The 25,107-nt window shown below is 29.7% G+C and overlaps 1 protein-coding gene across 1 annotated transcript in view; it reads left to right on the top strand.

Annotated features, from left to right (window-relative positions):
* Positions 1–24,678, top strand: part of LOC143232470 (importin subunit alpha-3-like) — a 49,508-nt gene extending 24,830 nt beyond the window's left edge. The window contains exons 6-13 of the mRNA XM_076467973.1: positions 897–1,111; positions 1,425–1,487; positions 3,386–3,454; positions 8,718–8,846; positions 15,552–15,656; positions 20,163–20,397; positions 20,796–20,887; positions 23,361–24,678. Coding sequence (XP_076324088.1) covers positions 897–1,111; positions 1,425–1,487; positions 3,386–3,454; positions 8,718–8,846; positions 15,552–15,656; positions 20,163–20,397; positions 20,796–20,887; positions 23,361–23,453 — 1,001 coding nt within the window. The 3' untranslated portion in view covers positions 23,454–24,678. The remainder of the gene's footprint in view (positions 1–896; positions 1,112–1,424; positions 1,488–3,385; positions 3,455–8,717; positions 8,847–15,551; positions 15,657–20,162; positions 20,398–20,795; positions 20,888–23,360) is intronic.
* Positions 24,679–25,107: the final 429 nt, after the last annotated feature.

Raw genomic sequence — 25,107 nt, 5'->3', positions numbered from 1 at the left:
GGGATATAGTGGTAGGTCACAGAACAACACAAAATAAAAGATGAACAAATTTTTATTTTAAAATTATTTGTGAAATAATGAGACATAAAAGCACTACTAGAGATTTTATTGGATACACACACACACACACTGGTAAATTTTTTTATCAATTAAACATGAGTTCCAGAAACTTTCCTGCTGGTCAGATGGTTTGTGAGTTAGGAAAGCTGCTTGCAATTATCCATGAAGCCTATAGATATAAAAGAGAATCTTCTTACTAAAACTTTATTGTAATTAAGCTATGCATACTTCCAAATAGTACAAATAAAATAATGAAAGGCTATATTTATGAGAAATGTGTCCAAAAAAACTTGAATTACAGTAGTCCCAATCATCAATATTCGTTTAAAATTTCCTGATGAAATTTCATTGGATTTTTTGTGTTTGGAATGCTTAAGCATGGTCTTGTAAAGCAATGTCCACATAAAGTATGTGTTTTAAAATTGGTCTTAACCATCCTTTCTTAGAAAGTCATGACCATTAAACTAATCATGATGAAGTGATGAAGGATATAGTTCTCAAGGACAGCACAGATTGTGGAATATCATTTTTGTAAAGTACAATTAACTTCATTGTACATACAAATGAATGAGCAGTTGATGAATATTTTAATACTGAAAAGTAATTTTAAAAAATATTGGAAGATTAATTTTAATTTAAGAACTAAAATTGATGAATTTGGGAAACTTGAATTAAGTATAGCTTTTTTACAATTCAGTGAACTTTAATTAGAGTATTGCATGTTAATTCCCATGAAATTTTGTTAAACCAAAATTTATATATGTTTATTTTATTTTACACATAATACTTTAGGAAACGAAAGAAGCTAATAACTCTTCTTTCTGTCTTTATTGCAGGAGATGGACCTCAGCTTCGAGATTTTGTCATCAGAGCTGGTGTGATTCCACCTCTACTTGCCTTGATCAAACCTGACACCCCTCTTTCTTTCCTCAGAAACATCACTTGGGTGATAGTTAACCTTTGTCGAAATAAAGAACCACCACCACCTAAAGAAGCAGTTTCAGAGATTCTTCCTGTATTATGCATGCTAATACATCACCCAGATATCAATGTAAATGTTTAATTTTTGTATGCTTGAGCAAGTTATTTGGTATATTCTTGCATATTTATTGATTTTCTATTCTGAAGTATTTTTTTTAATCATATCATCATCTCATACAAGTGCTAAACATGTTTGTTTCTGTATATATAGTTTTGAATGCATATTTTAAAATATTAGAATAGGCTTTCATATGTTTGAATTATTTTAAAAGAAAATTTTTTTTTTAGCTTACAGAAAAAATTCATCTGTTGAAAATATAATTGTGTGGTTGTTCTTAGATTATGAAAATTTATTGAATACACAACTTAACGTTTTTTTTTAGATTTTAGTCGATACTTTTTGGGCAATATCTTACCTAACTGATGGAGGAAATGAACTGGTACAGGTAAATTTATTCATATCTGAGATTTTTTTACATTGTGAAGTGTCTAGGAAATATTTTCAAGTTTAGCATAAATCCAGAGAGAAAATATGAGTGATTTTACAGTCCTTAGTTGTTAGGATAACTAGAACTTCTGTAAATCTTTATCTCGGCCTTGTCACTTCCTATTCTATTGTATCTATGGGTCTGGCAATCTTTCTTTTATTATTAGATTAACATGAGTGAGATTTAATGATAAATCATTATAAAATGTGCTGTTGATCCTAATGTAAAGGAACTGCTTGAAGGAACCAATTTGCATTAGCAGTACATCTTGCATCAAAGTTTGACATCTTTTATGTACAAGTTACATGTTCAATTTCTATCCTTCATTAAGGTTTGAAGGTGGCAATAGAGGCAAAGATTAACCTTACCAGAGAGAACCATGCTTGGGATTTTTTGTGTTAATACTTTTTTTGCTGATTCATCAGAAGCTTACACAGTGATTTCTTTATGTATATCTCTTATGCAAACTTACTGCATAAAGTTACTTTAGGCTAAGCCAGCATGTTTTTTTCATCTATCAGCTAATCAACTTTCCTTGAAATTTATATGCTACCTCTTTTAAAAGTTGTTATAAAAACAAATTAGTAAGCTGTTTTTCATTTCGGATCTATTTTTTTGACCTCCCACAAGTCTGCCCAATGAGCATATCATTAAATACCAGAACTCATCAGTTGAGGTGTATGATGTGTGACAAAAGATTCTGTAAAGCTATTTTTCAACATGTAATATAATACTGTAAATGTTAGTGTTAATATCAAAGCTGGCAAAATATTGTAAAACAAGTAGGCTTGAAAATTGTTATAAAGAATTTAATTGAATATATTTTATAACAGTTTTTATAGGCATGTTGGTTTTCTGCTATTTCAGTGGCTTTCAGCATTGAACCTGTAATTCTTTAAAATTTAATAAATTTGTAGAATTGGAGGTTTTTTATAGTATTTGTAGCAGAGGAAAGTTATTGTAAATTTTTTATTTATTTATTAAATTTATCTTATTGTAAAACTGAAGTTTTCATTGCTTGAAATAATGATATATGTTTTTAAAGAATTTCATCAGTAATCTTGATGATGGTATGGTTTTAATGGAGTGAAAGGATGAACTCAGTGCACTAGCCCATTTGTTAAAACAGAGATAACACTTGTTAATTTATTCTCTCAAGTGATTTACAACTTTGTGGTATGGACAATAGTTAGATACTGCTCAATAGGCAATAATAAAATATAATTATAAATAAATGTATATTTTTATGAGCTTAAAGTTACTTAGGATAAACAAATATAGTTTCATGTTGCAATTTGAAATAATTCTAGAATGAGTAAAGGGAATTCAGATCTATTTTGTGGTTGTGAGGTCAATCAAATTGAGTGACCTCATTTTGAGTTATGATAGAGAGAATAACATATAAAACAGTTTTACTGGAAAAAAACTTGAAATGCATTTAGGAGATTTTTTTAGGGATTACACAAATAATGTTTTGAACTTTTGAGATGAAGAAAAGTATTTTTAATCTTAAGAAGAAAAGTACTTTTCAAAACAAATACTCGGAATGTTCACAGACAAAGTTTTATTATAGTTTATTAAAAAATTGGTTTTTGTATGTCAAAAATATATAGTCTTAGCTGAAAGACTGCCAAATTGTGTGAAGATACATATTATATTGAAAATTAGAAGTATTAAATCTATTAGATTTTAAACGGCTACAGAGAGGTCATGTGGTCAGCTAAACTGACTGAGCCTGTGTGAAGAGTTAACTATAAACTACAAATGTATTTATAGAACAATATTTGAGAAATGTAAAAGTAAATAACATGAAAAAACAAGACAACATTATGACAGTACCTTATTGGATGTTTCAGATGGTAATTGATTCTGGTGTGGTGCCTCATCTTGTTCCATTTCTCAGCCATAAAGAAGTTAAGGTTCAGGTTAGTATATTTATGTATTAAAAAAAAAATCTGTGGCAAAGAGATTATCATTTCCAAAGCTCTTGCTAAGTAATCAGATCAGTCATGTTAAAACCATAAATTATTAGTTCATATTTTTAACTATAGTGTCAAAACTATCATATTGGATAAAACTAAATGCTCTGTTCATCTCTCTATTTTGGTAGCATTATACTTGCCATTTTGTTCTTTGTTTTCACAAAAAATTATTGACAAATCTCGTCATATCTGAAACGTTGACACTTAAAACATAAAGCATAAGAATTGTTTAATGTTTTTAAACCTAAATTAATTTTTTTGATAAATGTACAATATATTATAAAAGAAATATTGTACAACAAAACTATATACTGTGCCATTACACACAAAATACTTGTAAACATTGGCCTTGAAACAAGGTTTCTCACATGCTTATTTATTGTATAAGCAGTAATATAATCACAGGTTTATTAAATGACATCATGCACTAGCCCAATTTGTTAATAAAAATTTCCAGTAAAGTATATGTTGTTGAAACAGAGATAATACTTGTTAATTTATTCTCTTATGCTGAGAATAGTACATCCTGCCTCAAAGACAGTTGCATCATTGAATTTTTAAGAATTAAGTAAAATAAATGTGTAGTCATTTCTCCATACATAAAAAAAAAACTTTTATTTATTCAATAAAAATTTTATTTTTTATTTGTTTAGTTTAGAAAGTAAATTAAAGTTTGAATTGCAGATTTTGATTTGTGGTAGATTTCAGCATGATCCTATTCCAATTATTAGTTTATATAAATTTCTGAATTTTTTTAACATATGGAACTTTTGGCTTCTTGGAGGAAATTTGTAATAATTTTGAGTAAAAAAAAAAGAGTAATTTGTTCGTGTATTTTGAATACAAATGTAGCTTTATTTATATCAGTGATGGTTTTCATTAAGCTCGAGCACTGAGAAGTTCATACTTAAATTTCATTCTTGACTGCAACAATTCGACTGTCAGTTTAATTGTAGTGCAACAAGCTCTTCGTACGTCATAAGTGATGCATCAAACAATCAAACTGCTTTCTGGAACACATTCTCATTCTGCAGTAAGCTACACCTACTATGCTGTAGGTAGTAATTTTATATCAACTGCAGAACTAACTGCTTATTGTGTATGAATTAGCTTTATCATTTATCCATGGAAAAATATTTAAGCAACTCTGGTGCTGCAAAGGAGAATGTGTTGAATCAAAAGCAAGGAATCGAAGGAACGTACAAAGACGAATACATCAAATACGGTTTTTTTTTTGCTTTGGAATCGGAACAATCTCAATTACCATTCTGCCTACTCTACAATGCAGCTTTATCGAATAACATGAACAATCAAGGAAGCTTGTGAACTACATGAAGTTGCCCGAAAAAGGATTGATTGAAAGTTATAAGGTTGCTCAATTGTTGGCAAAATGCAAGAAAGCACATACCGAGGCCGAATCAGTCATTGTGCCAGCATTAGCAATCATCGTTGAAACTATGCTTAGAACGGATGCCACCAAAAAGGTTAAGCAAGTTCCACTGTCCAATGACACAATTTCGTGCAGAATTGTAGACTTGTCGTCGGATTTGAAGGATCAAGTTTGCAAACACTTCGAAGCACCTGAAGATGAATTGTCTGCTATGGTCTCTTTAAGTTGATGAATCTACTGATGTTAGTAAAAAAGCTCAAGTTCTGGCATTTGCTCAATTCATAAAAGATGGAAAAATCGTAAACAAATACTTATTTTGCAAATATTTAAAAAGTACAGCAAAAGGCCAAGAATTTTCGAGTTGGTAAATGAAAACATTTTGTTCTTCAAATTACATTGGAGTTACTGTGTCAGCATTTGCACCAATTGCTGTCCTTCAATGCAAGGAAAAAAGAAGGGATTTGTCACTCTGGTGCACCAACAAAATCCAAACATTGGGATTGTTCACTGCATGATTCGCAGAGAGGAGCTTGCCTCCAAATCTTTGCCGAAAGATTTGCAGTCAGTTATAAATCAAGTTATTCAAGTGGTGAATTTCATCAAGTCTCGGCCACTTCAATCTCAACTTTTGTCTCTTCTCTGTGAGGCTATGGATTAAGACTAAAAAAAGCTTCTGTATTACACTGGAGTTTGATGGCTTTCGAAAGAAAGGTATTAAAGTGTCTTGTCCAACTAAAAACTGAAGTAATTTCTTTCTTGGAGGTTGAGGAAGCGGGTTTTGAATCTTGCATTCATGACGAGATCTGGTGGCTCATGGTTCAATTTCTCTCTGACTTGTTTGATAAATTAAATTCTCTGAAGTTAAGTCTCCAAGGACCATCTGAAAACATTATTACTGCAACGTCCAAACTGAAGGCCTTCAATGAAGGAATGAGATCTCAAAAGGAGTCTTTGATTGTTTTCCTTCTGTTAACAAATGACCGTCAAAGAAGAAAATTGCCCCATAAATTTTGAACACATTAAGTGACCTACAGTCTGCACTAAAACATTACTTCCCGTCAGTTGCTTTCAACAAATATAACTGGGTGACCTATCCATTCGGAATCAATGAGACAACAAACCTTACAACTGAGGAGGAAGAACAGCTCATTGATTTACAAAACGACAAATTTTATCAGTCATTGTTTCCTGAAAAGAGCTTGGATGAGTTTTGGATCTCCATTAAAAATTCATATCCTGCGATCAGTTCAAAAACAGTTGAAATTCTGCTTTCATTTGTACCTTTGTGGTTTTGCAAAGTTGATGATGAAATGCGAGCTTGTTTGTCTACGTTAGACCCTCGCTTCAATTTGATTTGCTCTCAGAAACATGCACAAGCGTCATCAAGGAAACGTATGTAAAAATAAAAGGTTTTTATTTTTCTGATATATCACAAAATCGTTAAAAAGCCTTAGAAGGACACTCACGGCCAAAGCAAGCGATGGTATTGTCAATGTGCAGATGACATTAATATTGCTTGCTTTGGCCGTGATTTTCATTCTAAGGCTTTTAACGCTTGCCATATAACGTGTACCTAAAAAATTGTTAAGGCTTTCCAGGTGTGCTGCAAAAATGTTCAGATTGTCATAGTGTGCCACAAGTCAGAAAAGGTTGAGAACCATTGATTTATATGTTATTTAAATAATGTTTCTCTACCTTAGTTGTCATCATGTATTGTAATTGCCCATATCTAAGCTTTAAGAAGTCATTGGCTACTAACCTAAATATACCACTAAAGATCATTTTTCATTCTTTACAAGCCAGAAAGGCTTCCAGATCAGAAGGGATTTGCATAAATATCAAAACAAAATGATAAAAGGTTAGCTTGATAATATGTTGTTAGACAAAAAAGTGTCTTTTTTTTTTATGTTAAAGCTTGATTTATAATTTTATATTTAATTTGAATTATGGTGTTGAAATATGATAGAAAATGTTTTTATGGAACAAGATAAGGTAGGCTGAGGATAAGTCATTTATAAATCTGACTACAAATAATGAATTGTCTGAGTCTACCTTATCTTACTAAGTAACAACAACTTAAATGGGCAAAGAAAATCACTGAAAATAAATGTGGAAAAAATATAAATTGTATTTTAATGTGTATATATTAAGTGAAACTTGATTAACAGTTTAGGAACATTTATGACTTTGGTATATTCAAAATGTTATTCTTTTGTAGGACAGTCATTGTTAAAATGTGAAATTAAATGTTATTTTTCATCTCAAAACAGAGGTAAAATTTGCAGTTTCTTAAAATAACTTAAGAACACAGCAAGACATAAAATTGGTAAAGTCTACAAAAAGGTAAATTTTTACTTACAAAACATATCACAATGAAATCTTTTTTTAAATTTGAAAAATGTGAATTCATACAAGTATCATGTAAAAAATAAAATGTTCATAGAAGGTAAGTAATCTATAGAAAATAATCCTGAAGTTTCAAAGAATTTCTTCCAGCTGGTTTTGAATTGACCAAGCTGGCTCTCAGAGTTAAAAATACCTACCTACCTTGTTTTAAGTCATGCTGAGGCAAGGTCCACAATAAAACATAACAGTGTCAAGTTACTTGGAAGAATTAATATGAAATGAAAAACAACTATAAAAATAATTTCATCAACTAAATTAACAGTGTGGTAGCCAATAAAATTAGTTTTCTGATTTTATGTAACCAAAACTATTATGGAACTAGATAATTTGAGGAAGTGATTAAGAAAAGTCTCTGACTTATTGCCTAAACATTTAAATATTTATAATCATTTAAAGAGGAAAGGATCTGATAGTAAACAGGTCTCAAGAGAGAAAATCATTCCTGCTGTGTAGGTAACTAAATTTTTGTGGGTCTTGGTAAAACTAGCTTCATAGAATTAGTTTTCAAACTACTTAAGCTAGACAAGTAACTAACATTGAAAACAAATGAGGGTAAAGTATAAAAACAAAACTGTAAATCTGAATGTGTTATTTCTAGTTTTATTTTGTTGGGAGCAGACCAGATGATTTTTAAAACTTAACAAACTGGGCTAGAAAGGTTAAATAACACTTTATGCTGCCACACACTTAAGAGTTTTTTTGATAGTTTATTCTGCACTTAACAACTAACATCTGCTTTAAAATCTGTATTTTAAAAGATTGTTTGTGAAATGTCTCTACTTTATAATTAGTTAATTCTTGTGTAATTTTAGCGGTGTGTGAGATATTAAAAAAAAGACATTTTGAAGTAGTTGTTCATTGATGAGTCCTCATCAGTAAAACCAAATAAATCAAACAGGAGTATTTATGTTACCAGTAAATTATTATTGTCAAGGGTCAAAATATGAAGTCATTTATTAAAAATTACAACTACATTAATTTAAGTACATTTTTTACCATATGTATAATGGTAGTCTTCTTTGCAAAGTATTGACTAATTCTATTACAGTCAATTTGCTTTACAAATTTAAATATATATTTGTGAGCAAAAAGCTTATCTCTTTCATCTACTTGAGTTTAAAGGGTTACTAAATAATATAGCCTGTCTATTAGAAATCAAATGCAGATAGAATGACAGGTACACATTTCAAGTCTTCTTGTGCACCAGAAAGATTTCAGTTATCTAATATTTTTCAAATCTATATTTTGATTTTCAGTTTTAAAAGTACTTTCAAAGTTAAAGTTAGAACTATTTGTGTGTTTTTTTTAAATGCATTTAAATAGCCTAGTTGTTGATTTATTCTATATCTGAAACACTGTCAAGTAAAATAAATACAAGGAACATGAGATAACACACAGTTTTTATTGTAGACAGCAGCTTTAAGGGCTGTAGGAAACATTGTCACTGGAACTGATGAACAGACTCAAGTGGTGCTTAATTGTGATGCTTTGTCTCACTTCCCAGCATTATTAACACACCCGAAAGAAAGAATCAACAAGGTAAGTTGTTATTTGTTCTGAAGGTTTTAAATTGACTGTTCATACTAAATTGTTTTACAGTGTACAACAGTCATATTTGCATGATAAGATTAAAAAAACTTGAATATTATAATACCTAAAACAGATGCAAAAGAATAGTAAGTTCAAAAGATCTAAGTAGAGGTAGAGAGTTTGAATAAATTATATTAAATTATATTTGAGGCTCACCGTTTCATTGTAGTATTTTTTTTCTGTCCATTCCTTTTCTGTCAAACAGCTGTTAATCTTGACAGTAGTCCTGCAGCATAGTTGTTATATCAAAAGGCTTCATTATAAGGCTGTCGTATCAAAAATGCTGCCTTTCATTTATTCCTTTCATACTCCATTAAGAGTTGAAGTTAGGTGCTGTACGAAGCAACTTAACTAATATGTCATCATATGGATAACGTGAATACCGATTTCATTCTTCAGCTACCTGAGGTATACGATTGTTGAACAACTACATCTTAGAAACAACTTGTGTACAAATGACTTGCACTGCATTTTTAGATGGAGATCCTTTCTAATTGTGTTGCATGCTATTGTCTGGGACACAAGGATGAATTTTATCACTGGCTTTTGTGTTAATGGATTTTTCATATCTTGCAAGATGCAACACTTTGCTTAATGGACCTTATCAATCTCTTCTTTTTATCTTGGTCCTAAAATCCCAGTGTTGATACACATTATGTTATTACTTGCAAAATGTCAAATGATATCAGTAGGTAATTCTGATACATCCTTTCCACTTTGACTTCATATTGATTGGAGTTTTCATATAACTTCTGCCCATGATTAAACGTTCTTTTATACAGTGTACTTGGCCTATTGTGTGATTAGTGTCACTGATGGTAATAATCCTCCAATCAGATATAGTATTTTATGTGCAAAATATTGTTTCAATAATTTGAATATACTAACATTAAAATGGTCATTGTAAAATTATTGTTATTGATGTGGAATCATGGAATAACATATATCTGTAACTATGTATTTGTGTTTCTACCACGAAAACAAAAGTAGACCATTAAATTTGTAATAATTTCAACAGCAAATATAAAGTTAGGCTGAAGACAGTTGATGGGTTAAAAGCATCAGCATAATATACGAAAATGTAAAAAATATTTAGTAATAAATGCATGATGTAAAATAGGGTCAAAGCTTTGTAAACAACATTACAAGAACATGAGCTGTAACTTTTTTTTTTTTTACAATGATAGCATAGTAAATAGTAAAAAAATATATAATAATAAAGTTTATTTTGAGGGACATGATGATACTGGATAGAAGTTGCTCTCATTTCAGCTCAATAATTATTTTTGACAGTAGTCTCTGAAATATAGTTGTTGGACATAATGTTGAAATAATTAGATATTGCTAAATGATATGTTATTTTTTCTGTTTCTTTGTATTTATATATATATATGTGTGTGTGTGTGTATGTCTGTCTGTCTGATGCTGGGCTTGAGAAAACTGAGATAGAGAATAGAGTGCATCTGAGACTTTTGATAGTCAGTGATTAGGAACAAGACCCCCAGCTGAGTAAAAGAGGTAACACTTTAAACTGTTGAATGTGTGACTTTATATACATACATATCTTAATTGTATACTCTGTATGATATAACTGTACAGATATTTATAATATCCAAAGAAAACATCATTGCCATAACAGTATTAAAGTAGGTTAAATGTACTTAAAATTATTAATATATGTATTTCTTGATGCTAGTTCTTAGTTTACTTGATAAAGCTTTGACCATTAATTTAGATTAAGTAGTTGACATTAGTGAGAAAGTTAGTCTTAGTTTTATATTCCTGTAAGTGTTGATTGTGAGCTTTTATTTTATGTAATGAAAAGAAGATTCAAGGATCCAGGAAGATAAGTATTCGGTATTGTTAATAACTTATAGTTTACAGTTAAGTGTTTGGAAGAGTTCAACAAATCTGTCCTCATGTTTCATTGCCACAGTGGGGTAGCAGTGAACGTTGCCTTTAGTGGCTGAACATGTTTTCTGATCCCTCTTTTTTGTTTAGTAGAATTAGTTGAATTTTAAGTGTAAACATGTGATGCAATTGTGGATATTAATACTAGATACTGTAAAATACCAGTTTTATAGTTAAAATATCAATGAAAAAATAGTTTAATAATTATTGTGAGAGATTTGATAGATTGCATATGACTTGAGTTCTCATCATACCTTAGAATGCCAGTGTGGGGTAATTGTTTACAGTGTGTTCTAGGGTTAAAAAGTCGGTGACTACTGATGTGTTCAAACCTATGTACTTATTAGAGATAATTTTCTGTAATAACAAAAGAAAAATTGTGCATTTATTAACATATGAAATAATATGTTCATGTTATCTTGTGGTGACAAATAGGAACCTATGCATTGCATGATATCAACAAGAAACAAACCTTAGTTCTTTGTAACTTATCTGGCAAGTGAACCTAAAGGTATTGTTTTAATTTATTATCAACTTTTAAGTGGTATTCCAGTTGTGATCAGCTGTATCACCTAGTGCTTCTTGTGTGGAAAGGTCAAGGGTTTGACGTGGTGGCAGTTGAATCCTGGGTATATAAAATAGCTTATTAGGATACCATCCCCTTGTCTTTACCCCTCAGCATTTGTGGCATACTAGTTGATATTGTATCCACAGAGAGCAGACACTCGAAATATCGAGAGACCAAGTCTTCCATTGTTCATAGACTTGAGACAAACTATAAATATATTTGTGCATAGCATTCTCTGCAACTGTGAATTTTTTATCAGAGCAGCATCCCAAATCACATCTCGTCAATTTCCGTATACCTGTTGTACTTTCTTCAAACAAGAACATTTCATAACTGAGGTCCTCCACTCAGTGAACCTATGGATACTGAGCGCTTTAACAGTATTGGGATTTGCAGTCTGAGGGTAGAGGGTTTGAATTTCCATCCCAACATTTTCAGCCTTTCATTTGTGGATATGTTATGATGCGACAGTCAACTTAGTTTATTACTTTGCGTGACAATTCCAAACCAGTCTAGTTAACAGTATTGGATACTTACTGTGGCCAATTTTGGGTATTCTTGGTTTATTATAGTCACTAAACCCAAGTACATTTACCTGACATCATGCTATAGAAGAATATTCCTACAGCTTGTAACTTAACACACAAAAGTACTTTTATGAAGGAAAAGAATGTTAAAAGGAATTGTAACATATTTTGAGATCTGCGATATGTTCCTGAGTGTTGTGTAATTTGCATTATAATCCATTGATATGTATTTACACCCAGTTGTTTTTAATAATTGACTAGCTATTTTTCAAAGTGAGCTTCATTATAACTGTACAGTCTAGTTGCTGCAACATCAGGAAAGGGTAGCAATGAAAGGTGTTCTAATAAAAAGGAAAGAAAATTGTGTAAAATAAAATATAAAAAGAAGATATGAAACATTACATTTTCAAGAATGGTTGTTCCTCTGCAGATATTAACCTATACTTTAGAATTGACACAAGAATATTAGAAGACAATAAATGAATTGTTTACAGATAAGACTCTTCAAAACTGTACAGAAACAAAAATTGGAGCTTATTTTTTTAACTTTGTGAATTATGTTAAATAAATGTTAAATATTTGTTTTTAAAAATTGTATGAGTAGAATTAGCATTTTAACTGTTACTTTGTTTTTGAAAGTTGAAATGCACTTGTGAACTTAATAGTTGAAAACTACATACCAGTCATGATAGAGTTAATTGACTTAGTCAGATTCATTGACCTTTGAGTTGAGAAGTTGTGACTACTTGCTTTTGTGAATTTGTAAATGTGTATTGCTGTCTTCGTGGAATTTGACAAGCTTTAAGTAAACATTAACCCTATGTGTATGACAGGGTCAAAATATGCATATCATAACCTCTTTACAAGCTACGTTCAAAATTTAATTAAACCATTTGTTATGAATGTACGACAGTAAACTTGGAATCAAGATACAGATTATGATTCAGAATTTAATATTGTTTAAGGTTAAGTTTATAATTTCAAGAGAAGGTATTTAAATAAGTTCTTAAAATCAGTCTTTCTCCAAATTGCCCATTGCAGATTCTCCTTTTACCCATATGTGATCTTATAAACCTTCAATGAATTATACACTTAGACTACAGATAAATACAAGCAAAGTTCTAGTTTCTACATTTACTGCTTTGCTAAAATATTTACAGTAAATTGAAATCACATGCCAAAACTCTCATTTCACATTCTGCCTTTCAAAAAATGTCAGTAATTCTCTCTGATATTATCTGTTAGATTGTTTACAACCAATCAAATGAGAAGATGCTAGTTCACTCGGAATGGTTTGAACAGCTATTGAAATTTCTAACTCATTTATAATTTAGTTTGAAAGCTTAAATTATAGTAGTTTTAGGGATATTATATTATTAGTGTGTGATTATTTGTCTTCTAAATAGATTATTTTAATTTTTATAGAAAATTAGAGTGTATAAAAACCATTACAAAAAGTAGTGCTACAGTACATTTGTTTCCTTTTTATAAGTATGAAAAACAAAAGCACAGTATTTCTTGTATTTTTATTGATGAGTGCCAAGAAAAATTAACATAATAGCATAAGCACATCTTGAAGCTTTACTGTGTAATTTGACATGTGTAATATAACTTGGTCCTCGATGCATACACAGACTCAAACTACAACATATCTATTACAAGTGATACAAGAATTAGTCCAAGGGTACACAATACAATTTTAATTACCATGTACATGAACTAAATTGTATTTTAGGCCAGATGTTCCTGCATTCTTCTGATATTATTTTAATAGTTACTGACAGTTTTTTACAAAATATATTAAACACAGGATGATTGATTTTTCTTTATGCATGAGTAAAAAAAAACAGATTTTACAGTCAGTTTTGACATGGAATACTTTTTAATCATAGTGAATAGTTTCAATTTGTTAGTATGATTTTGGATAACATAACATACCAAGATAAACAGTACCAGATTGAACTTCTCATTAGTTTTTATTTTGACTAACATTTTTATATGCTATAAAGAAAAACATAACTGCATAATTCAAACATGTTGATAACATTTTTGTTTTAAATATTTGTAAGTGTTGTGAAAGTTGGATAGTTTTAGTATTGTGTCAGTTAACAGCATTCTCAAACCAGGCTCACTCACTATTTAAAAACACTATTATTGTTCCTAAGATATCAGGTTTTTGAGAATGATAATACTCTCTAGTAGTTTCATACCAGAAAGTTCTGAACTTAATGTTATCTTGATATAAACCATTAAGGCCTATTAAAGAAGCCCCAAATTTCTTTTGTAGTAGAAACTAAGATATTGAAAGTTTATTAAAACTGTGATTTAAATCTGTGAAGTTTACTGATGCATTTAACTGTAATACAGACTTGACACCCTTACACCAAATATCTTGCAATATCTGTATACAACTATATATATGTAAGTTTATTTATGCTTCATCTAACAGTTAGATCTATTATTTCTACACATTTTTGCTTACTCTTGATGCATGATTCTAATGTAGTTTGTAGAAGTTGGAACTGTCTGGTCAGCAATAACATTTAGTTGGACATATTTTTATACAGTTATTTTTATTTGTATATTAGTAATTATAAGAACATTTTTAGGAATAAAATCACAGAAAATTTTCAGTTTTATTGGGAATAAACTTTGTAAGTTTATCAAGTTTTGGCATGCAATTGAATGAAAATTAGTCTTAAGATGAAAAGTATTATTATTGTTTTTAATACCTAAGCTCAGACATAATTTTACACAAGTAAAGGTTTGTTTGTTTACTCATGTTTTTGTTGGGTTTTTTTCATGGATGTGACATTTATGTATATATAATAAAATGTTTTTTAGGTTTGTGTAATATAATTCAGTAGTTTGTGCAGCCAAATGTAATAAATTTTATTATTCAGAGTGTCTTGTAAAGTAATAGCTAAACCTGTAAAGTTCCTAAAATTTTCATTTGGAACTTTGTTTTTATTGTTTAAAAAATGCTTAGTTTTCCTTGTTACCCAGTGATATTGAATTAATTGGTAGAATTGTGATTCCACAACTACCAAACTGACATGTTCATTTATATGCTTTTTTTTTAATAGATGTATTTTATTAAACCTGTAAATCTAAGTTTTTATAGTCTCTGTATATTATATATTGTTCCAAATAGTTGCTTGATTTTCCATATTTTCATTGTTGTTCTTCTATATCAAGATATCTTTAATAGAAATACAATATCATAGCTTTTGTAAAGTAACATGATTTTTTTCTGAAGATGTATGATGTTCTACATTTCTATTTATTATTGCTTGTTTGTAATTTCCATGTGTTTTAGTATTTTAGGTTCCCTTCTCAAGTGGCCAAAACTAGTCATGCTGTGGAAAAATTCTAATATTTTTTACCTATTTATCTTTCGTAGCTTGTGATTTCAGTATTTATTACATAATAGTTTAAAGCTTTTTTGTAAATTAAACTAAATCAGTAACATTTTAAACATAATGAAATGTTTAACATTTTCTGAATAAACTTTTTTTTTTTTCATGCTGCTGGTATTTATTTACTGTAAGTAATCAGTCCAGGTTATTGTCTAGGCATATTTTAACAGAACTCAATGACTGATTTATTAATAATCAAATCTGATAACAAGGGAGATATTTTCTTCAGGAAGCTGTGTGGTTTCTCTCTAATGTGACAGCAGGAAACCATCAACAGGTGCAGGCAGTTATAGATGCTGGTCTAATTCCAATGATAATAGATCATCTCAATCGGGTAAGATATCAGCTGCAATTTTTGCATGTGGTTCTGAACTTTTTTTACTAGCTGAAAGTTGATCGAGAGTCATCTGCATAATGCTTAATACTGGAATTAATTTGCAGATGTGGAAAGTCATAGATCTAGCAAAAGTTGCTATTCATGTAATGTTTTGTAGTGAAGGGTGGAATAATTAATAACTGATTTTTCCAGGCAAACATTTAATATATAGAAAATTAAAAGAAAATATTTCTTAGGAGAGTTTAGGATTTGTAGCCATTAAGAAATGTTTCTTGGAAGAGCTTTAACTTTTTAAAATGTTCATGTTGCAACCTTTTACAGTTACATACAAAATGTAATCTAGCTACTTTATTATAATTGTATACAATTACACTTAGCATCAAAATATAGCTAATAAATCATATGTTAATACTAAAGAAATCCCCAATCTCCCTTTGTATGAAAATTTGTGGCATTTGCTCTGTAGGTCTTCTCTCTCTAATGTATTTACCACCTCTCCCTGTCATATGGTATATAACTTCAGATACTTATTATAATATAGTTAATTATTACTCAAGCAAAGTACAATTTTTATAGCTTTAAAACTTGTTTAGCTACAGAACCATAAACTAGAAAACCAGTCTTCTCTTGTCATGCCTACCTGTAACATCCTTTATCTTTCACATATAGTTGTCTGTGGTATTCAATACTATATTATTTATAACTAATAGAAACACCAGTGTTTTAATATATCAAATTATGTATTACATTATCCTGTTTTCTGTAAAGAAAATTGTCTGTTTTGTTTCCAGTTCAAACATTATTCCAATGGGAAACACATTGAGGAGATTAGCTGAATTTTTAACAGCTCATACTTCATAGTTAGAAAGTCAGAAATGTTATGATACTTATAGGACATTGTGTACATTTTATATGTTCTGAATTTTTAGGGGCATTATTTATGTAAATAAAAAAATGTAATGTGGTGGTACCATCAGTATAAAAACTGTAGGATTAAGTTTCATCAAGAGTTAACAGCAAATATGGTGATGATCCAGATAAGTACAATATTTCTTGTTTTTCATGTATACTCTTTATTATGTTAAGGTAAATAAAATGTAAAAATTAGAAACATGTTAGGTTAGATTAAGTAAATAAATACAAATAATAACAAATGATAAGTTTTCACAAGATGTGCTCACAAGTAGCCCATGCATTATTTAATTTGATAGGGTAATGTGAGTTGCACATTTGTCAAATTATTTACAACTGGTGTGGTGTATTATTAGTTAGACACAAATCAAAGGACAGTAAAATTTAAATAGAAACAGATGTATACTCCTACCATCTTCAACCATATAACCTCCAGTACCATTTTTAAATTTATTTTTCTATATGGTACTGCATTCCATTAAAACTAAGTAAATTACTTTACTCAGTATATGTTAATGAAACTAACATTATAATGTATGTTATAATTTGAATTTGTATGTTATCTAAGCTGTAATTACTTTGTTCCAAAGAATATGTTTGTAAAATGCTTAAACTGCAGTTTTTGTGTCACGTAATCCACACAGTATGGAAAATCTCAACTTTAGCAACATATAAGCTGGCAATGTACGTATATATATATGCATGCTTGAGGCTGTTTGACACAATATCTAAAGTCTGTAGTTGATGTTGTCTTGAAAAACAGATATATATATATATACATTTTCCAACTCTTGATATGTGTCACTTCTGCCTTTCATACTTTGCCTTGAGATGTACATTGTACAATTAGTTAGTTAATACAAGTGTATATATTCATTAGAAATGGCTTACATTACAATGAACTTCACCAGTAGTTAATTTGAAATTGATGAGTAGTTTTCTCAGTGAAGTAGATGCAACTGCCATTATTGTTGTTGTCTACTTGTCTATTTCATTACAAACAAGATGGTATGTGTAAGTGCCGTCTTGTTTAGGCAGCACATCTGTGCGTAAAGCCTCAGATGTATCAGTTAATATGTTAAATAGAAAAGATGAAGAATTTGAAAGGAAAATTAAAATAAACTGAGTGAAAAGATATGAAATTATGCATTTGAGAAAAAGTATGGTTATTTTAGAGAACTTGTGTGAAATAGATATTTCCTTTTGTTAGATTTGAACATTTCATATGTTGATAATAATAGTTCATGATATAGTAGAGAAAATGGAAAATGAAATATAAAAATTTATTTTAAAAACTTTTGATATTCATTTATGAGGTTTTATAGATTATGCAAGTGAAAGGTGAAAATGTTGCATATCTTTATACTTTGTATAAAAATCACCTTGTAAGTCAACTGTTCAGAGTGCGAGTGCAAATAAGTACATGAAATAATACATTTTTATCACAATTTGTAAGAAAAAGTGAAAATTTATAAATAATTTTTTTGAAACTATATAATTGTAGAAATCATTTTTTCAAATTTCAAACAATTTCTCCATTATTTTTACTTTTGTAACAAATTATGATGAGAGTATCATTACATCTCTATGAAGGCATAGCCTGAGCCATTAGGTGAAGCTATTTGTTGTAAGCAGTTGCAGTTTTCTGTTACTATTTTGCAATTATTCCAGAAAGAAAAAAAAAAAGGAATTTTATAATAATTTCCTATTTTTATTACAGTGGTAGAAAATGTATCAAATCAACCACCTTGCATAAAGTTATACTGTATGAGATAACAGATAAAATATTTATGAGAAGAAAAAAAAAATTATTTAAAAAGTTTTAGGATCATGCAAGTGAAATTGGAGAATTTTACATGATGAAAGTATGTTTAATGTAAAAATCAATTTGCACTTGAAGCTGGCAACACTTTTGATACCATGTAATTATGGACAGAATTTCTGTAAAAATAATCAATTAAAATTTTTATAACTTTTTTATGATAGTGAATACTTGGAATTTTGTTTCTGTTGAGACTGTAATGTGTAGCTACTAGTTTGTGTATGTAGGGAAATTTTAGCACTTAATAACAGTAAAAAGAAAAAGGTGTAATTAATTAGTAGCAATCAGTGACAAATGCTTTTGAGGTTTAGTAATCAAGAACCATAATATAGAAAGAAACAGAATAGAAGGTATGTGTTGGAGAGATTAGGATGTATAGTAGATAACTTCAGTTTATATGTTGTAGGCTTAAGCTGTATTAACTGATAATTAATTAAACTTAGACAAAATTACATTCAGAATTTAATTACCTTTTTATCAATGTATACAAATGAACTTGGTATCAAAATGTAGTTAGTAAGTCAACAATTTGTTTCATACAAGTTGTTGTATTTTCTTAATTTCAAAAAATGTTTAAATGAATTCTCAGTATCCACCTTGCTGTGTAATATGACATTTGTTTACTTTTACTTTTCTATTTACTAATTTTCCAGCACTTTTGTATAATGTTGAGTTTAATGTAAATTATTTGTTGTAGTGTGCGCATGCGCGTGCTCGCGCGCACAAAATATAAACTAGACATATCCACTTGCTCTATGTCCACTCTCATCCTCTCTTGCACACACTGCCATATATGGTAACAATCAGAAAAACAAAGTTTTAATTTATTGAATGATGTATAATTCTATTCTGTGTTCAGTAGAGAGTTTTAGGTATTTCTCTTATAGACTGAAAGTTGCTGTTGCTGAGTTCAGAATCAATATTTAGAGGCATTATTTAAAGCGGTTGAATTATAATAGTTAAAGATTATTATCTACCTGTCATTAGTTTGGGTTCAGGGCATATTTCAGATAAAAATATTATTTTTGTTACTAGTAATATTGTTACAAGGAACTATGGTCAGGTTTACTGGCTGGGCTGACAAAAGCAAGTAAACAAAAAGGCCTATGTTAGTACTAGGTTTCTTGTTTTAGTTATTGTTATAAAGGTAACTAAACCAAAATTGATGAACTTGTTAGATAATAAAAGAAATTTTTTTCAGTGAATGTTTACTAGTAGCTGTTGTTACTTCTTTGAGAATTGTAACTTGAGCTACATATTTGCCATATGAGTTGCAGCTTTTGCTAGAATTTAGGAAATTCTAGAAATTATGCAAATAAATTTTGATAAACTGCAAGATAAAAAGTGTATGTTTTTGTCTCAACATAAAAATCACTTTGCACTCAAACTTGTGACTGACTTCATAAATTCACTTATAAAGTTATAGATTTTTTTTTGTAATGATTACTAAAGATAAACTTGCTGTATTAAAAATTAGAGTATGTGCTTTTATATGGTTATATGTGATTATTAAAAGGTAAGTTAATATGACAGAGCTCATGTGGGGAGAGGTAATCGGTGATCTTCAAATTTATATTGATAACATATGGCCTCATTACTAAGATTTCTAGTGTTTTAGGAAATATGTACCAATATCAGATGTTAGAGAATGTAGAAAGGGTTGGGATATATGTATTAATCTGTAAAGTTATGATACAGTCATCAGTAACCTTAAATGTTCTAGGGTAAATATTAAAATTATAGTTACCAGCAACTTGTATTTTGTTTAGGGAGAGTTTCAAACTCAGAAAGAAGCAGCCTGGGCAGTCAGTAACCTTACTCTAAGTGGTACAAAAAGCCAAGTTGGCTACCTGGTCAGTGAAAATGTCCTCCCTGCTTTGTGCAATCTTCTGACTGTTCGAGATGCCCAAATTGTACAGGTGGTCCTAGATGCATTAAGCAACATGCTCAAGGTCTTAGACAAGGAGTTTGAGTACATAGCTAATACAATAGAAGAGTGTGGAGGTGAGTTTTTTATTGTAATGAATATTAAGCATGTGTGTGTGTATTTTCCAAAGTATTTGTTGTGCTTATATGGAACACAAATCAATTTTAAAATATCAAGTCTATTGACAAATTAGTTACCGGTTGTGTTACAAATAATTCAGTTGATACACTTTAGTTTTTGATGTCTTATCGTTGTACATAATATATAATGCTGCTATATATTTTGCAGCTATAAATAGTTCACAATGTTTGTATACAAACTCATAATGTTTCATTTAGAAATTCAGTTTCAGTGCTGTGAGTGGAGTTTGTACTTGTTATTATTAAATAATTAATATAATTAATGTGTTGACAAATAAATTGTGATTACTGTAAAAACTTTATTTTGATTGAGCTGATTTGTTGTTTTTTTTCAGGGTTAGAGAAGATAGAAATGCTTCAGAATCATGAAAATGAAGAAATTTACAAGTTAGCTTATGAAATAATTGAACAGTACTTTTCTGAAAGTGTAAGTGTTTTAGTTTTATTTCTAACTTAAAAACTAAGGTTTTATTCTATTGTAATTGTAGTATATGCAGTATGACAGTTTCATTGTGAGTAATTTCTTTAATTATTTCACATCAAGTAAAAAATATCTTGCTTAATTGAATTGTGTATAGTTTTTATTGAAGTCTTTAAAATAAATTCTGACTGAGAAGTTAACTTATAAGATCACATACAAAAGTTGTAACGGTTTTCAAACAAGACCCAAAACTTGAGTGTTTATGAATATTTCATTATTGTTATTTGACAGCACTTTTTTAAAAAATAAGATGGAGTAATAAAATGTACTAATCACTTTTTTAGTGAAGAATACTGAACAGTTTTTTTAATATACTTGCCAGGACTCTTACTAGTTATGAATATTGCAGTTTGTTACAAATTGTCCTAAAGTTCATTTGTTTTTCAGAATGTACAAAAACAAAATATTTGCTAGAACACAGCATTTGTCATTCATACTGGTGATGGTGCTATTTCAGTTTCAAGTGTCACATTTAATACAGTAATTGATTATTTACAAGTCATTTGCTTAAGAAAATAAAATATCACATTGGAAAGAAAGTATTTTCCTTTTTTGTTTTTAATACTTTAATAAACTGAATAAAAATTAGTCTTAAATTACAAATTTAATCAGGATAATATTTGCATTTATTGTTTATCACATAATCCTATCTTTTCAGTATGTTATGGATTCTTCATGAATAAAATTCCTTTGGTTTGGATTCAGAAAACAATCTTAAGTCAGTTTTGAGTTCCTTGTTACTTGTATACCTTTTTTCCATCTGAGTAATACTGTAAGGATCTGAAAATATGATAGTCAGATGGAGCAAAATCTGGCAAATGGGGTGGATAAGGCACAACTTCCTATTTCAAAGCCTAAAGTTTATATTATGTAATTTCTGCCTTTATGCCTTTTTAACTGACTAATGCAGCTGTTTTTCTTATCGGTGCTTAGTGTAGGTATTCCAACTGTTGACAACATCTTTTAGCCATGACTGTTTGATCTGGATCCAAAGTTTTGTGATATTCCACCTCTCAGATCCCACTAGGCACAAAGCGAAACCTCTTTTGGATGTAAGCCACTCTTTAGTATTGGAACATGTCTGACAGGGATTTAACCATTCTCTGTTACACTGAATATACTCATAACAAACCCACTTTTCATTGCCAGATAATTCTTTCCAGAAATGGTTCATCAGCGTGTCTTGTTCTCAGAAGATAATCAGTCACCTTCCAAGCGTGTTGATTATCCATCAAATCATGAGGAACTCATTGTCCAAGTTTTAAAACTTTTCCAAATTTCTGGAGGTGAGTAATGATTGTTGTGTGGAGCTGTTGAGCCATTCCTTACATGATCAACTCTTGGATTTGTGGCTTGCAGGGTCTCTTTATTGACTAATTTTGGTCATCTAGAATGTGGGAAATTGTAGAGATCAAATTCTACCAACTGGAACTTTGTGAATCATCATTGACACTTCCTAATGTGCAACACATTTTCTCCATAGATTGTACATGTGTTTCTTGTAGCCACTGAATACTTTGATTCTTTTTAAAATTCGTATAACATACATTGTCGTATGTGTGTCTCAATTATCTATCATTTATTCTGAAATAAGAAATAAGGTTTATTAACACATTGGCATTGGAAAAAAGGCATAAATTTGCAAGTTCTTTTCTTCAAAACTACTAATAATTTTTTGAATAAAAAATAAACATTATTTTCAACCTAATATATGTAAGGTATATATTTCATTGTTAGTTTTAGACTTATAAGAAGTTTTACTGAAACAAGGTACTGGCTTGAACACAGCATTTGTCAATCATACTGATGATGCTGTAAATCATTAACTGCCCTGTACTTGACACAAGTCTAGACTTTATTATCAAAGGCATTGCCAGAAAAAATAAAAAAAAAAGGTGTTTTGGTTTCTGCAGAATTGCCAAACAGCTTCTTTTGCATCAGAGAATTAAAGTATTTCAGTTGATGATGCACTTTTCTTTAATGCAAACTTTTTATCATCAGTTTATTTATGCAGTATGACTTATTAAAAAACAAATTGAGTATATTTACTTCATAACCATATTGTATTTGAGGAATGTTATTGCTAATTGACCCAGCTTCAAAGGATGTGAATGATTAACTCATCATGTTTCACTCTGAGGAAAACCTGGTTTGACATTTTTTTCATTGAATTAGTAGAGATATAGTCTTTAGTTATTCTTATTATATTGTTAAGGCTTTGGATGAATTAATATGTTTAATTTTGTTTACCTAAGTCTGTCATCATTATTTCAGTGTATATTTCTTACTTCTAGATATCAAACTGTAGATACAGTTACACTGTCAAGGTTTTCTGTGTAGTTTTGTAGATCAGTTTACATGGAGATGCTTTTATTTGGAAAAAACTTTCATGCTTACATCTCTTCTTGTTTTTTTCCAGGCTGATGAAGATCCAAACTTGATACCAGAATCATCAGAACAGGGTTACCAGCTTGGATCTAACAGTATTCCTTCTGAAGGGTTCAGGTTTTAAGAAAGGTCAAGGCTTACTTGTGTGTAGAAATCCAGCCAAGACTTTGACTTCCAAACAATGTACAGAATTAATTTTCCAGAACCAGGGATCTGTGAACATGTGGGCTTGAAATAATGCCTTGTGGTGATTTGTATAGTTAAGTTTGGACAAAGAGCTGTTATTCCATTGTGAATTATAAGGTCTTTGAGATTCTGTGTTTTTGAAATGATAGCAGCTTTCATCATTATAAACAATCAAGAAATAAACCCATCTGATCAAAACATTCAAATCTATTCATAATTTGTAGCATTTAAGACAGCTCCTAATTACAGATTCTTTTATCATTGGTGTTTACCCAGATGTTAATTCTGTAAATTTTTTTGTAAGATATGCTGTAATTAGGGAAATTTAAACCTCAATCTTTTTAAAATTTAGTTACAATTTCACTAAAACAAATCATTTTCAACTTTCATTTACAATTTGTAATGAAATGTATTGTTTTCTGCAAATAATAATTTTTTTAAAAAATATACAAGTCATACATTTTATGAAATAATACAGACCCTACTTCATACTTTTTTCTTAGTGGAATTAGAGTATTGTCTTTGGCACAGAGTAGTTTATATAAAGTTGCAGATTCAAAATCTGGTATTTCAAATTTTACCCAATACTATTAGTTTTTTGCTTTTAAACTTCAATTCTATTTCTTTTTTGCAGAAAAATAGGTCAGTTGAAAGAATGTAAATGAATGAGAAAAGCCTAACAATTGCCATATAAAGAGGAAGTATCCACTTAAATTAGAAGACTGGTTACAAAAGCAAATAGATCTGTGGATTTTGTAGGTGTTGTCCATAGATTAAAAAGTCAAGTGTATTGTTGATATTTAAGTAGCTAGGCTAAAGGCTATAAGTGGTGGATATATTCACCAGTTGATTTTGGACTTATGCACAGAAAACTTTGTTAAACAAAAAAAAATTGTTTTGGTTTTTATTTTTTTTAAAAAGGGGGGTTTCATTTAAAAATCATGTATGCAAAATTTATTGTGCTTTCACTACATCAGTAAAAGCATTAGTTTTATACCAGATGTATGTTATTTTATCAAAAGGTCTATTTTTTTCTGAGAATTTCATTACAGTAGTTTATCTGGATCATACTCTAACATGTTGTAGTCATGTATGAACGTACATAGCTCTGCTAAAGTTATGCTGAAACAATGGCTTAATAAAATGTCATACATGGGATAAAAGTATTGTTTGTATATTTGTTTATTTATAGAGAAGGATTAATTTTCAGAAAATTTATTGATAATTTACCGGGCACAAAGAAAAGCTACTTGTATGAATTTATTGCTAATATACCAATGTTTATTTCTAAGGTTCATAACAGTTTAAAATCTTTGATTGAAAATATTTTCAGTCCACAAACTGAATTTTATTTTGCTTCATGCAGTCTTTTTTTTTTTTTCTTCTTCTTTACCGACTAGGTTTCATCACATCAATCAATCAGTTGTTTCTGTACACACAAATGATATGTTAACATAATTTAGATTTTCTAAATCAGCAGTCCTCAATATGTGGATTGTTTATTATTGGTGATGTGTGGGCTTCTTTCAGACACAGTTTAGAAAGATTTCATAATTATAGAGAGATGTAGTAGCATAGCATATAAATATCAC

This window comes from Tachypleus tridentatus, chromosome 11 (assembly GCF_004210375.1).
Source record: "Tachypleus tridentatus isolate NWPU-2018 chromosome 11, ASM421037v1, whole genome shotgun sequence".
NCBI classification, from domain to species: Eukaryota; Metazoa; Arthropoda; class Merostomata; order Xiphosura; family Limulidae; genus Tachypleus; species Tachypleus tridentatus.
Note: the sequence above shows the minus strand (reverse complement) of the source record. Positions and strands in the feature narration are given on the sequence as shown.